Source organism: Corapipo altera, unplaced genomic scaffold (assembly GCF_003945725.1).
Source record: "Corapipo altera isolate COAL_440 unplaced genomic scaffold, ASM394572v1 180, whole genome shotgun sequence".
Classification (NCBI taxonomy): Eukaryota; Metazoa; Chordata; class Aves; order Passeriformes; family Pipridae; genus Corapipo; species Corapipo altera.
This window is the reverse complement of record NW_020884915.1, coordinates 7,217,870-7,233,014: the sequence shown is the minus strand read 5'-3', so window position 1 is coordinate 7,233,014 and position 15,145 is coordinate 7,217,870. Positions and strand designations below refer to the sequence as shown.

Below are 15,145 nucleotides of genomic sequence, written 5' to 3'. Positions count from 1 at the left end.
CTCTCGCTCCTTTCCTCGCCCGGGGCCGGGCTGCGCCATCGCGCATGCGCCCGGGGCCGGCCGGGAGGAGTAGACGAGGGCAGATGAAACAAATCTTGCATGCAGAGTTTGCACAATGGTGAGTTGTTCTCTTGTTCACAGAAATTCTCTTTTGGTTAAGCAGAGAGGAAAGAGTGATAAATAAGGTTTATCATTCGCTGCTGGCACCACATCAGTCATACAGTTTTAAGTGATAGAACATTGGGAATCTACCAAGAGGTCATGAGATTCTTCTACACCCATCAGTTTTGAGTAAAGTAACAGCTATTAAGTGACAGAGTCTAAAGCACTGTCTTCCAACACTCTTCATTTAGATCTTCATTTTCCAAAGGACATGATGTCCCATTACAGCCACATAGAAGATGCCAGAGATTTTAATGACAGGAGGAGTGTAAGGGAGACTTAAAGACCAGAGGTGCTGACACCTAGCCAAAAGTAGGAATGACTACTGGATTAAATTAGCCTTTAACCTCAGAGTGGAGCCCCATTTTCTGTGGCTGGAGTATTTTCTTGCATTTTAAATTCAGAGTAAAAAGCTCAATCTATCCTGCCCAAACTTCCCCAACAAGTCATTCATGAAGATACAGATTTCTCACTCCTTGAAGTTTTTCATTGCAGCATTTTTCATGTAGCTCAACACACTTCAGGTCAGCAAGGCATAAGTAGTTTATCAGAACCTCCACAGTATAGGAGTTCAAGGAAAATGCTTTAACAATGCAATTTCTAAAAGCAAAGTGAGTGCAAAACTCACAGTCTGTTTCATAACCATAATTTGTGGTTACCTCATAGGTGTAATTTATCCAAAACACATCCAGCTAATACAATATTAACTGCTACAAGCTCCTAAGGTTCAAACATGCACCCTTCAGTTTGCACACAAGAAGGCCTTTAACCATTGTTTGCAAAAGTCAAAACCACAATGTGCCTCAACTCCCCATATCACATTTCATTGTTGATACTTCATCAGGGCTGTTTCGTAGTGAGATGTACCCAACACAAGCCCTTCATGTGTATGCACACAGAATAACCTTGGCATCAGTTTCCAAATCTCCTTCCAGCAATAAGATGCTGATCTGCAAGAAATCAGCACCCCCTGCCAACAGAGCCATAAAAGAAAGATCGTAGGTCTATAAAATGTGATTGAAAGACCTGGGGTTTAATTAAGATTTAGACTCAGGGCATGCATGAAACTAGTCCTCAGATATGTCTAAAACCTGTCAGAGCAGGAATGGGATGAAATGTTCCCATGTTCTCTAGGGCTGGGACAGCCAGAGAGAGTCAAAGCTGACATTATGTAAGATTTTAGAGAGGTGAGGACAGTGAAAGACAAGTCAACTGCCCAAGCAGGCAGCATCACTGCAGGATCAGAAGGTTTAAAACCAGACTAAATAAAAGTTGAGAGTAGCTTAGGCAGAACTAATACTGTTTTGCAGCAGGACAGTGATAGACGATTGATGTCTGAGGTCCTTTCCAGCTACATGGATCCCTGTGATGCTCTGACAGAGAGACAGTTGCAGTCAGCAAAAATACTGGATGGATCTGCACAGAGATAGAAAAGAAAAAAGGGGAAAAGATATATACTATACACTATGTACTACCTGACTCTGAAGGAGAGAAATGAAAAATGCTTCTGTGGGATGTGATCAGTGTGATTTGTCAACATCCCCTCAGTCCTGTAGCATTCTTTGTAAGTGTGTGGCACTTTTTGATCTTCAATCTCATGTGTTTCACCCCTAAGACAAAACAAAAGAGCGACAACATTATTCAAACGCTTTTTGGAACACCCTCAGTCACGTACCTGATATTTCAACTGCCTTACACAATTATCAGACTGAAACACTGACCTTGTTATCCTGAGTTGACAAAATATCTGTCCTCCTGACCACTGAGTTCTACAGCTAAGGACTTTTCTATGGATAAGGCAGCTAGCTGAGTGTTCCCAACACCCTACAGACAGTACTGCCATCCAGGACCCCTGCTTACACAAGGAACATCAGGAGAAAATTATCCCAAGAAGGATGCTGTAATGTTTTTTGTGGAAAACCACACTTAGATACAAGAACTCCTGCATATATCATCCAGGACCAGCATCTTTTCTGCTCTGCTCACAGTTAACTTATTTCAACTCCTCTCATTTTGAGGAGTCAGTTGTCATCTAGGTAAAGTGTTGGCAAGGGGTCATGGGCTGAGAAAATAAATCTATTATGATTGTCATTAGATGAAAAGTAAAACCTCTGAACAACACATTGAACTGCAGTGTTTTAACTGCAACCTTGTGTGTGTTAGCAAATACACAGGCATGGCATGCAGGGTGTTTGTTGTGGGAAGCATCAAGGCAGCACTGAGATTGCTCTTTGTACTACAGAGGAAGAGGATATGTTCAGTCTGGTGTCCACTCTTATCAGCTGATGGCAGACGGAAGTTCCTACTAGAGGTGCAGAGCTTATTCCTCAAAGGGAAGGAAATACTCCTTGCTGCCCTTCGGAAAGGGAGAGTCACCTTGGATTACTATGGTTTAATGAACTCTGCATTCACAGCTCTCAATCTCACCACTTCTTTCTGTTTTGAAACCTTCCCTGATCTTGTTACTGCCGGAGCACACCAATGCCTTTGTCCTAGTAGTTCAAAATCCTGGTTACACACTGATTCTTTCAGTCTCCTTACACTCAATCTGGTATTGTCCTCTTTTTATGTCTTGGCTCTGCTGCAGCACACAACATTCCCAGAATAAGCTTATTTTGTATTTTTCATTTCTCCATGTTTGTGTCAGCTCACCTGTGGACACGGATAGAAGGATCATGCTGCAATCTACCAACTTCTTAATTTTTTTGCCATCCCATGGTAGTGAACACCATGTCCCAGTTCAGTAACTTCTGCTGTGGGCACAAAGCCAAGGTCCTGGGATATGGTGTCTAGTAAACCTTTCCCTATTATTATATAGTCTCTGAAAAATTAGAAAATAAGTGCTACTTTATAAGCAACACCCACTCAGTTGTATGTTAACCAAAAACAATACAGAATTTCTCAGTTTGCAGAAAAATGTTTGCAGTCGACTGACTTAATATATGGCATAAGGATTGGCACAAGAGAGTTTTTGCTGCAAGAAATTCATCTTTGCATCTGTGGAACTGCACAGGCTATAGTGAAACTTCTTGCTTTGTTTGAATATCCACATTCAGGTCTCTAATTTGAAGGAAAAAAACACAATAACTTATTGTGACTCTGCATCGGTTCCACCACAAAAATGTTTCTCTGTGTTAGAACACAGTAAGGCATGAATGAGAACTAATAAAACAGAATTTATTCCTAAAAAAAGTACAAGTGTTCCAATATCAGTACCTAATGAAATTGGCAAATAACAGGCCTGAATCCCAACTACACAAAGCATCTGCACTTCTCACCAATTTACCCAGGCTGCATGTCTTGAAAATAAAGCAGCTCTTGCACTGAGTAAAGGAACTCTGCATTCATTGTCCTTAAGACATTTTATAAGTTGTTTTATTCTTTTGCTATTCACATGAATATAACATCTGCAAATTTCAGTAAGGGCTTATATGATTTTGTAGAACCAACAATTTATACATAATCCCTCCTATCAGGATGGGGCTGTAACTTTAAATATAAACACACTCATATGAGAAAACCTGGAGATTTAGAAAAGTCCAATGAAAGGATCAAATTCTGAATGCACATACATGAAACTCCACTGGAAACTTCAACGATGTGCTAGAACACTGAAAGCAAAATTTGGTTCTCAATGTGTCTCTGAAGACTGTAATTATATTTCCCATTGTACTGGTAACATTAATTGAATGTTTAGATGAAATCAAGTTCATTACAAGTTAAATACAGTACCTCGCCTATTAGGATGGTGTTTATAATTATAGTCATAAAGCACCTGTAAAACATCTTCATTGCAGCACATACGAGGAAGTTGGGGCGTAGTGGCTGCTACACATCTCAGTTCACTCTCTGCATCTCTGCATCTGAGCAGCATCGTACATGAAGGTCACACATGCTCCTGAATCCTCTCTAAAGCTGGTGACAACAACGCAGAATTTTAGAGGGATGTGGCCTACAACTGTTAGCAGAAAAATGTAATATTGCACAAATTGTTATGCAAGGCTTTTTCAGTCCAGTTGGACCTTACTAAACACTTCTAGATCTATAAAGAGGTACATTTTCATGCAAATATACCTGCTTATTGGCCTGATAATACAATTTTAAAAATAAACCAGCTTTTAATATACAAGACCTAAAGTTTACGATTATCTTTGATACACCAAATTTTATATTTGATTTCCTGGCTCTCTGAGAGCACTACTACAGAAAATACCAGACCTGCTTATGGTATTGCCTGAAGTCATTCTGTCAAAACTCCAACAGACACCCTACTCAGAGCTACACCACCTTTGGTGGAAGTTGAGTGATCACAGCAGTGAATGGAGCACACAAGTGAACTTTCATAATAAATTAGGTTTCTTTTTATAGCCATTTTCATAAGAACGGTGACACCCAAAAAGAAAAATTAATTTTAAGGTATTTTATTTGACATGATTGAAGACACAAGAACACTCAAGATACAATCCAGACAAGTTGTGAACAGCTCCAAACATCAGTGAAATCTGAATTTATCTTGCACAGAGGTGAACAAGACCACAATGGTTGGTTTTATAATATAGTTTATTTCAAGCAGGTGAGTACTGTGACGTTATGCCCAACATCTTTTATACTATTCATCCGCTTAAGCCACTTCATATCATAAATATGCAGCCTATCTTGGCAATTAAATGCCTGCAATATATAACTAGCCTTCTCATAATAATGCATTAAAACTCCTGTATATAAGTACTGGTATATTCATACCAATGTAAACTGTCCTAACCATCACTGCACATTTATCATATTCTAACACAATTAATCATTCCATCACAATTAGCTGCTAAACTTTAGCCTAGAGTTCAGTAACTTGGACCCAAACTTGCAAGTTGCTGCTCAGAGCAAAACTTCTGCCAAGACCCCTTCTTTCCCTTCGGGTAGCAGGCCTTGTCTTTTCAACATTAAGTTGCACAGTGTCATCTGAAACCCCTACCAAAAAAGTGCTGCACAGGGAACCTCCTGCAAAAGTATCAGAACTATGATTCTAAAATTTACTCATTCCCTAGTAAATTCCACATTAATTTTACAGCCTACCATCCTTTATCAAAATGGGCATCCACATGCCTCTTACAATGTGAAATTGTTTAACTGGCTTATAGTCTACAGAAGACAGCATAACATTCTACTTAAAATTCTAATTCCATAGGAAGACAAGCTAATTTTCCATTCTTAAAGAGGGTAACAAGGATAGCTGGGAGTTTGTTCAGTAGTTCAGTGCTCTGCAAAGATAAGCTTGACAGTGCTCTCATCAGACTGAAGGAGGAAGTGCAAAAATATGCAAACCACATTTTACAGCTGCAGTAACTTCAGCAACAAGCCCCTGCTTGGATCCAAATGGGATCTTACAAAAGGTGAATACAAAGGGCAGAGAATCACTGCTGTGCAGGGAACTGTGCTTCAGAAGAGCTCCAGGAACCACCCTGCAGACAGCTGAAAACAGCACAAAAACCATGGGCCACCTAATCTTGCAGGTCACCTCCTCTTCATAGGGGAGAGGAGGGCAGGGCAGCCATTTAGCAGACCAAATTCTGTGTTAAGGCCACTGAAAACAAATCTGTGCGGAACCAGACCAACCCAATTTAACACTGCACGCACAGACACCGAAGCCTGTTTTTCTTGAAGAATTTTGTCTTTTGGTAGGTGAAAATGGTAAAGAGAGACTGACTGGGTCTTACCTGCAGCTACAATACATGAGTGTTGCCTGACTTTGGAAGGTAGTTTCTTGTTTGCAGTGTTTTGGTTTTTTGTTTTTTTTTTTTAAACTAGAGTTCCTTATTAAAACCCAAAAACCTAGTGAAGAAGCTGTATACCCAGATTATACAAACTAATTTTAAACTTGGATTTACAGGAGGATTCATCCATTATTATGATGAACTGCTGGAGAAGGAATGGTCACCATCTGAAATGAAGAAATGAAAACCCCAGCATCATACTAGTGCATCTGTGTAATGTGTTTAACTGGTATGACTTGCATTGCAGGAAGAATGTTGTATTCTCTGACACACCAACATTTCTTTCTTGTTATTGTAAGATCACCTTTTTACATTTCATATCTTATCATCTTTAAAAGCCTATAATTACAGAAGCTGATTGAGAAACTATGTTATTTAAAATTAACAGCTGAATGAAATCAACAGAGGCAAAGAGCATTTTTATACAATAAAATAGCACTGTAAAAAGAAAGAGTCTGTACAATATTTAAATATTGTATATACATAAAATTATATTGTTTATAACTCATCTTAAAGTTTTTCTTGTTTGTAAACCATGGAAAGCAACACACAAAAAAATCCCAGTATTTAGCTTTTAAAGCATTTAGCAGGCAGCAGGAAATCGACTGCTAGCAAGCACACTTTGTAATCATAGGAAGTATCCAGCTGGATACTATGACTAGCATTCTCCTTAGTCCTTTATTTATATAAATATTTTAAAGCTGAATGCAGAACACACTTCCCATTCAACTAAGGAATTCTGCAGGAGACACAGAAAACTCAATGACAAAATGCAGTGGATCAGTTCTGCAGCTCTTTATTGTGGCAAAACTGCAGGATAAACACAGAAAGCTTAAGTGCAGGATTGGAACATAAATTAGTGAAATTACTGATTAAGCTTTTATCTCCCAAAAGTGTCAGCAATGAATTTAACTCATGCTCAACTTATTAGAAAGGAAGGTTTAGATTAATAATAACATTTCAAAGTTTAAAAAATGTAATGAATTCCAGCAGGTAATTGGGCAGCTCTGTATAAATGCTCTGAAAGCGTCAGTATTTTAGGGTGATTCTAGGTGGCACCAGTCTGCTCATTTGGAGTGGGATCTGGATTTAAATCTGTAGTTGTCAGTTCATGGCAGATCTAGAATGCAGGTTTCAGAAGTTTTCCACCTGTAGCATTTTGCAAAATAGAAACTATTTGAGTTGCAAAAGAAATATTCCAGGTGAACATGCTTAAGAAAATGTTTCCAGAAAGTTGTTATCTGGAAAACAAGATGCTGCCATGACCATCTCCGCATTTCCCCTGTGTTAGAGTTCTGTGCTCACAGACATGTAAAGCTGTGTAGCCTTATTTAATGCTATTTGTAGTTGCATTATATTGGCTTCTGCCTTCGACTTTATTTGCTATTCGACTCAACACAGCAATATATTTTACTCCATTTAAATGTTTGCTACACAAAATATATTACGTGATATGAATGGTTTTCTCTCTTTTAAGTCACTTAAACGTTCCTGGACAGCCATCATCTACCTGTACTTCCAAATCTCAATATAGGAATTAACAAGAAAAGAAAAATAATCACTTGGAGAAGTGCTTGATAAACCAGACAGGTCAGTAGGACTCCAACAGAGTGGAGAAATCTGCAGACAGGAACCTCGAAGTTCAGTGAAGGCAAGTGGAAAGTCCTGAAGCTGGGGAGGAATAACCCCCTACACCAGGACACGCTGTGGACTCGGAAGCAGCTTGGTGGCAGTAAAAGACCTCGGAGTCTTGGCAGACACAAGGTTCAGTGTGAGCCAGCAATGTGCCCTTGCAACAAAGAATGCCAACAGCCTCCTGGGCTGTATTGGGAACAGCACTGGCAGCAGGTCAAGGAACGTGATTATTTCCCCTTATTCAGCCCTGGTGAGACCACACAGCTGGAGAGCCAGATCTGGTTCTGTGCTTCCCAGTACAAGACAGATGTGGACACACTGGACTGAGACCAGCAAAGAGCCAGGAAGATGATGAAGGGATTGGGGTATCTTCCATGTGAGGAGAAGCTCAAAGAGCTGGGGCTGTTAGGCTCGAGAAGGCTCAGGGGACGTTAGGAACGTGTACAAATGCCTGACAGCAGATAGTAAAGAAGATGCAGTCAGACTTATCAGAGGTATCCAGTGAAAGAGGCAATGTGCACAAATTCTAACTCCAGATATTCCTTTTGAACAGAAGAAAAAGCTTTTTTGCAGTGAGAGTTGTCAAATGAAGTTTAGACATCTCCATTTTGGAGATATTCAGAACTGAAGAAAGCAACCTGTTCTGGCTGACACTGCTCAGAGCTGAGAGGTCGCATCAGACAGTCAATGATGTCCTGTTCAACCTCAACTATTATGTGATTCCATGGTTTCAGATGGAAACTAACAAAAATAAGTTTAAAGGACCCAAATGGGAAACAGCTTAGCTCTTAATAATCTTCCGAAGTATAATGAGGGCAATGCTAGCTAATTAATCTAACAGCTTGTTCTGAGAGCTTTGGCAATAAAGGCCTTGTTTTCAAACTGGAGCAATCAATATTAGGCTCTTAGATATATATATTTGCTTCCTGAATCTAATTTTAAGGATTTCTGAGGATTTTCTTTTCCCATTTCTTTGAGTCATTAATTCTCAGTACTTTAAATTCCGAAAGCACCGGGTAAAGTTAAAAGAATACTACAGACTACTAATTTGTTCCCATTGCCAGAGGATGGTGCTGTTTAAACAGATATCCCACACAAATACACCCCCTACGACAACCATGTGGGTTACTGACTTTTTCTTAGGAGGAAGAGGAAGAAGAAGAACAAGGCAAAGAGATTATACTTTTATATATTTTTAACTAACCTTCGAGACCAATAATAATCAATGTGTACTTAATAAAGGTAGATCTTTAAGCATGCTTGAGTAATTTAGGAACTTTTAACTACCTCTGGAACTTTAGCTCCCAAAACTTTTTAAGGGTCTTTCAAAATCCAGCCTTTGATCATCAAAGGGCACAAACATGACATTACCCCACCTCACTACTAGCTGTTCTCATGTAGCCTGCTGAAATTCAACTTGATTACATGATACATGAAAGTCAAAAAACGGAATACTGGAAGATCAGTCTCACAAACAGGCTGTGGTGGGGAAAAGGACCATTAGTAGTTTAAGAAATCAATACCAACTTTGACACTTTTAGAGGTTGCAACATCAATGGCCATGGCTTTGATTTCAGTGTCCCCAAACTGCATCAGTGTTTTGATTTCCCGCCGGTTCGGTACTGAAGCATCAGTTCCTGTGAGATCCAAGCGAAGGGTGCCACACTTCTTCACCCCAGCCTCAGTGATGAAGCCAACGTTGTCTTGTTCTGAGCTATAGATATTGATCACTATTACTAGCTGGGAAGGTTTGGCAGGTGTGTAGCTGCGTGTCACAGTTTCCCCAAGGGCTACGGATTGGTCGGCTGAGATAAATTTGTCGAAGACATCAGTGCACCAGCGTGTGCCATCTTTGACCAGAAGCTTCTCCGGTGGGTGCTTCCCTTCCACGAAGCGGTTGAGCACACCAACGCCGTAGGTGAGCGGGGAACGCCGCACTTTGATGACAGCAGGGTCCAGGCCAAAGAGAACAGCTCCTTTGAGGATGGTGAGACCCACATCCTGAGGAATGATGACTCGACATCTCGAACCAAAAGCACTCTGCACGGCTTGTTGGAGCAAGGGGGACTCGGCGAAGCCACCCACCAGGAACAGAAACTTGACGTTGGTCACTTCTGGCTTGTCGAACACTTCACCTAAACAGCAACAGAGCCCATTTAATAAGGAAAAATACACTGACAAGGCAATGCAAATGCAAATAGTAATGTCTGAGTGCACTGAATGTTTCATGCACATGCACAAGATCTGAAAGTGCCACATCTATGCCCACACTGCCACTCTCAGCATTCACTACTCCCACTTCTGTAGTCTCTACTATACTCTATTTCACTTTGAATTCACTTACCTCAAAGCATACAATATTTCTGAAGTGGCCTTTAAAACAGAATTTTTATTTAGCTTCTATGAGTAAAGGGAGACATACACTTCTTGCAACAAAATCCTGCCAGTCACATTATGGGTAATAGGGAAACAGACACCATCTTGCCACTTCAAATATCAGCGAGACATTCTCAAACCTAACTGATTCCCACACCCATTATGGCATTCCAGATAAGTCACCCCATTTTAAATTCACTTATTATTTCTGACCCTGACATCTTAACCACAATAAATACCATCTGTAAAAGTTACACCTCCTTACATTTTTACAGATGTTCCTTCTTAGCTCAAACCCACAATCCCTACTTTCAGGAATATCATGCAGTTCAGTTGCAGGCTCACCCTTAGTTCAAATAACTGAGGCAGCACGACTGAGTTACACGGCACGACTGTTGTAATTCTAGGCCTCTCCCTCCCTGTTCATATATAAGTTCTGACCTCTGAAGTTTACCTAATAATCCCTCACATATAGTGAGCAAAACTGGATATTCCATTCCAAATATGATTCAGTTAGTGTTTTTTAATGTGTAGAACAGAAACACTTTGCTCAGTACATACATTATACTCTACTTGATACAAATCCAATCTTCCACCACAAAGATCTTAAATAATCATTTTCCCAATAAGCCCACATCACTTTCCATTACTGGATAAATAAATACAGTGCTGCTTAAGCCACACCTGGAAGTACTTTTACCATGATGCATCATTTACTATTTGCATTTAAGAGATGTCAGTGATTTGGAGGGTCATGAACAAAAGCTGGGAAGAAATGAACTAGAGGTCTCAATAGCAGGAAAAATCAGAAGCTAGTTACACCTCTGGCATTATTAAGTTGCTGCCTGAAACAGGAAAAAGAAAAGCAGGATCTGGGTTTCTCAGTGCATTTTAATCTTGTGAATGCTTGCAGCCCTGGAAGTACAGAATAATTGAAGCTTAGGCAGTAACAGGACTGAATCACACTCAGTAACTAGTACTAGAACTAAGCAGGAGGAGTATGTGTTCAGATGTCCCTCACTTTTATTATTTTCCTAACTAATTTGTAGACAACTACAAGTTTCAGAACTAAATTCCTCGCCCACAACTGGTACATACCAGAAAGGTTAGTTGACTTTATTACAGTTACTGCCCTGAAACAGTGAAGAAAAACTTCCATTTCAACTCAGCCAATAAGTGGAATTACACACAGATACGTACTGAGGTGCTGAACGATCTGGTCAATTGTAGGTTTGAAAAGAGCATTCATTGCATCCGGGCTCATCCTCAGCATTCCCTGGGAAGACCATTTCACAAAGTCCACACTGGAAAAGAACAGTTAGGAAAAAACATTAAAACATTACAGTTGAGTTGCAAAACAATCATCAGACATACTAAATACATGAATGAATGAGTTTACAGGATCTGTGAGCATTTTGCTTGGAAGAAAGTGCCCCACTTCACCCTAGTCCCACACCAACTGCAGCAATGTAAAATTTTAAAATAGAATTATTATTTTTCCTTGTCTAATTGTTGTTTTCTTTGCCTGATTGCCTTTTGCAGCATTAGCAATGCTCAACTGCTTCCTGAAACAGCTGGCAGTCAACCCGGGGCTTGCTCATTTGAAACAGCACTGATCCAGCCCAGAAGGGCAACATTTATATTATAGCAGTAGCAGGCCAAAGCCACGGGAAACACACAAGGAAAACAAGCAAGTCTGGAAGCCTCAGGAGGCAGAAGAGAGCACAACATTTTTAATGAAGCACAACATTTATTAAGTGAATACAGGCATTAGGTTATTCCATCACTGATACACATCCATACAGCTCAGTAATCTCCCTTTCACTAATACACACTATATGTCAGCCTTTATACTCCTTCTATCCTGTTATCCAATTAATTTCATTTCATTTGAAGGAAATTTTTAGCATTGCCTCTAAGATTCACCATTAAGACTATTAATAAAAAGGAGATGGTCTTGTGAGGGGGAAATTTTAATGATTTCAGAACCTCAGGCTCATTTAGAAAGTGACTCTTAGTTGGATTTCAAGTCATTTAGGCTTACAGTACATTTACCAATAACTTTTGAAAGAGATGCAGGAGTTCCTGCCTGCATACTACGTTCACAGAATCAGAGAATATGCTGAGTTGGAAGCAACCCACAAATACTAAGGTACAGGTACTAAATATCAAATCTTTCCCTCTCAGGTCCCAAGCATTCTGCCCTAGATTCACAGGATCTCTTGTTCATTCTCTTTTATGTCATTATCCCCAGGTCTCCTGTAGTACATAATTTCAAAAGATGCAAAATGCCCATTTCTACTTTCTTCTCACTTCCTTTTCTATAGTAGCCCACAATCTTGTCATTTAGGATGACTTCTTGATACTGAAAATCATGAATTAAAATCTCTGGAGGGGATTATGTCTCCCTACTTATCGAGCAAATTATCTAATTGGTAAAATACTAGAAGAGGCAAAAACCTGCCATCACTTCAAAAGAAGAATGCTTTCCCCTTGCAGAGCTTTATGCAGTAGTACATGCTTTCACCAGTGATCTGATCCTGCTAGCAACTGTCCTCAAGCCATGAACATATTTACACATCTCACAATCTTGGATTTGTTCCAGGCTGATAAAAATTAAGGTTCTACATAACTAACTTTTAGGCAACAAATTCTGTCTTTGATCTGATGCTCCTAATTAACATGAAAGGGACTCACAATACACAAAGTCAAGAAAGTTATGCAGTGGTGGCCTAACAAAAGTCATACAAAGCAATACCTGACCGCTGCAAGTCTTGTACAGAAAAGCTTTTGCAAGAGATTGATCAGAACTTTTCATTCTGGAAACTGCAATGGAGGCAATTCCATTTTCTCATCCTTATTACATTTTTACACTATTATCCTTCAGTCTACACGTAATTAGGATATTTGAATTATTTGTCTTTGCTACCAGTAGTTAATTCTGCATCCATTTAGTTTCAATTGCCTACTTACTTGCTTTTCCTCAAGGCATGTTCTACGCTGTGGCCTCGAAACTTCTTGTAATAGTCAATGAAGGAGAAGGGCAGAGTGATGTTTAGTGGGTTAGTCCTGTCTGGAGCTGCTGCCCGTTTACGGGACTCAAATGCTATCATCAGATCCACCCAGGCTGCAGGACGCTTGATTTTAAATTGCTCAATAAAATCTTCTCCAAATATTTTACACAGGAGCTTTTCAAATTCATAGTCCACTCCTAGAGAACCATAAGGCCCACCTGTACCACAAACAAAGCACAGCTTTAATATTCTGAACTGCTTATTACATTTCTAGTTGACCACATACACATCAGAGCAACACTATATGAGGACTGCCAAGGGAGAAGGTCTACAGAAAGAGGTGTCTTTCCTAAATGTAACAGCTGGTCTAATACACAACATGCTCTTACCTTTGCCTCACTTCTACTCCTCTATCATCATAGCCAAAGTAAAACTAGCACTATAAATCAGAAACATTTTTATTAGAAGCAAATTGCCTTCTTATCTACTCATGAGGAGGTGTAGGTTGGATTTGTATTTAAGAGTAGACACTCCTAAATGTGTACATTCTCCCATTTGCTTTTACTAGGTTGTTTCCTGAGGTAATCTTACAGACACCAGTGTGAGATTTGCCATTCAAAAGCATCAGATGCATTAAATGATTCATCCATGTCTGATGACCAGCAGCTGGGTTATATTAATTTTGAATGCTGGTCTTATTTAAGGAAGAACTGTTAGGAAAATGTAATAAAGGCACACATTTCCTTCACTGACAAATCAAAATATTACATAAATATATAATATACAATATAATGATATAAAGCAAGCAATGGAAGTGACAGTACCTGTTGCTTTGTACAGCTCCTTAAGGTGTCCTTCAGGAAGCCTGATCTGATGGACAGTCATATCCACTGTGCCTCCTCCACTGTCAACGACGATGTAACGGTCCCCTAGTTTGCCGAAGGGAGAGGGCAATGGTACTGACATTAGTCTTACCACCCAGCACACTGCAATGACAGCTTCTCAGGGGCACTAGCACCATGAGAGACAATGACCTACAGAAAGTCAGAATGTCTGTGTTGAAGACTTGATCATTACTAGTAAATATAATGCAATGATTGATAACAAATATAAAAGTCAGATGTCAAAAGCTATTGATTTAGTGCAGCTGTAAAGCAGATTAGTGGCACCGCTCGTGCTGCTGTGTACATTCTAGTGGGCTTCCAAATTAATACTAGGGCATATTTAAAAGGCCTATTCTGAGGAAAATATTTTGCATGCATTTTAAAACCTGGATGGCTTTCTACCATCTCCTTAATAAACCGTATTTTGCTAGAGCATATGGAATTGCAGTTCAGTGTTACTAACTAAGAGCAGCACATGAACCTGTGGTTTTTTCTTTTCCTATTTATAATCACGGTGAGAACAATGCAGTGCTCAGCACATTTGTGGGAAACACAATATTTGCCTGCAATATAAAACCAGTGACAGCAAAGCTTATTCAAGAAAGGACACTACCTTCTTCCAGTTCAGACCAGATCTCTCCTATGACATTTTCCACCATGAAGGTACGACTCTGTCGTTTGTGACGCACGTGTTCCTTAGCTGGGGATTGACAGAGAATAAATTACTGAGGATAAGAAAGCATGAAGAAGTGGGTATTGTAAGTTGCAGGGTTATGCAAGTGGGCTGACAGGCCTGTATGTATCACTTCTTAACAAAGCAGATGAACAAAAATTACTGCATTGGAATCAGGAACATTAGAATATCACTTCTACGAAGAAGAAAAAATGCTTTTCAGCCACACTAATCTTCCTTGATATTAATATATATATTATATATATTTTAATATATACTAATTAACTAATATAAATAATATAAACAAATAATACCTACTAATAACCTAATAAGAAAGCTATAAACAGGTCTGATTTGGGGCTTTTTAATATATTCTGGATTGCAAAGCACGGGCTGGCAGTGGGGTAGGTGGGACTGGCTCGTCAGAGCCTCTGTCAGCAGTAGCCCCATCCCACTGCCTTTCAGGTTGTCAGTCTGTCTCAAAACTAGCAGCCAAAGCACTGTTGTTCACATCAGTAACTTCTTAAGGACACAGTGATCAGGAGGTCTAACCCTCATAATATTTAAAATATACATTAATTAAAAATTAAGCATATCTAGCCAGACTGTTCTAACAATCAGTTAACTTACAAG

At 39.6% G+C, this 15,145-nt stretch overlaps 1 protein-coding gene across 2 annotated transcripts in view; it reads right to left on the bottom strand.

Moving 5' to 3' along the window:
* Positions 1–4,567: 4,567 nt before the first annotated feature.
* Positions 4,568–15,145, bottom strand: part of HSPA12A (heat shock protein family A (Hsp70) member 12A) — a 55,371-nt gene continuing 44,793 nt past the window's right edge. For both annotated transcript variants that reach the window (XM_027655328.1, XM_027655329.1), the window contains 5 exons: positions 14,453–14,539; positions 13,780–13,884; positions 12,915–13,173; positions 11,142–11,245; positions 4,568–9,700 (listed from right to left, as the gene is read on the bottom strand). In XM_027655328.1, coding sequence (XP_027511129.1) covers positions 9,066–9,700; positions 11,142–11,245; positions 12,915–13,173; positions 13,780–13,884; positions 14,453–14,539 — 1,190 coding nt within the window. In that variant the 3' untranslated portion in view covers positions 4,568–9,065. The remainder of the gene's footprint in view (positions 9,701–11,141; positions 11,246–12,914; positions 13,174–13,779; positions 13,885–14,452; positions 14,540–15,145) is intronic.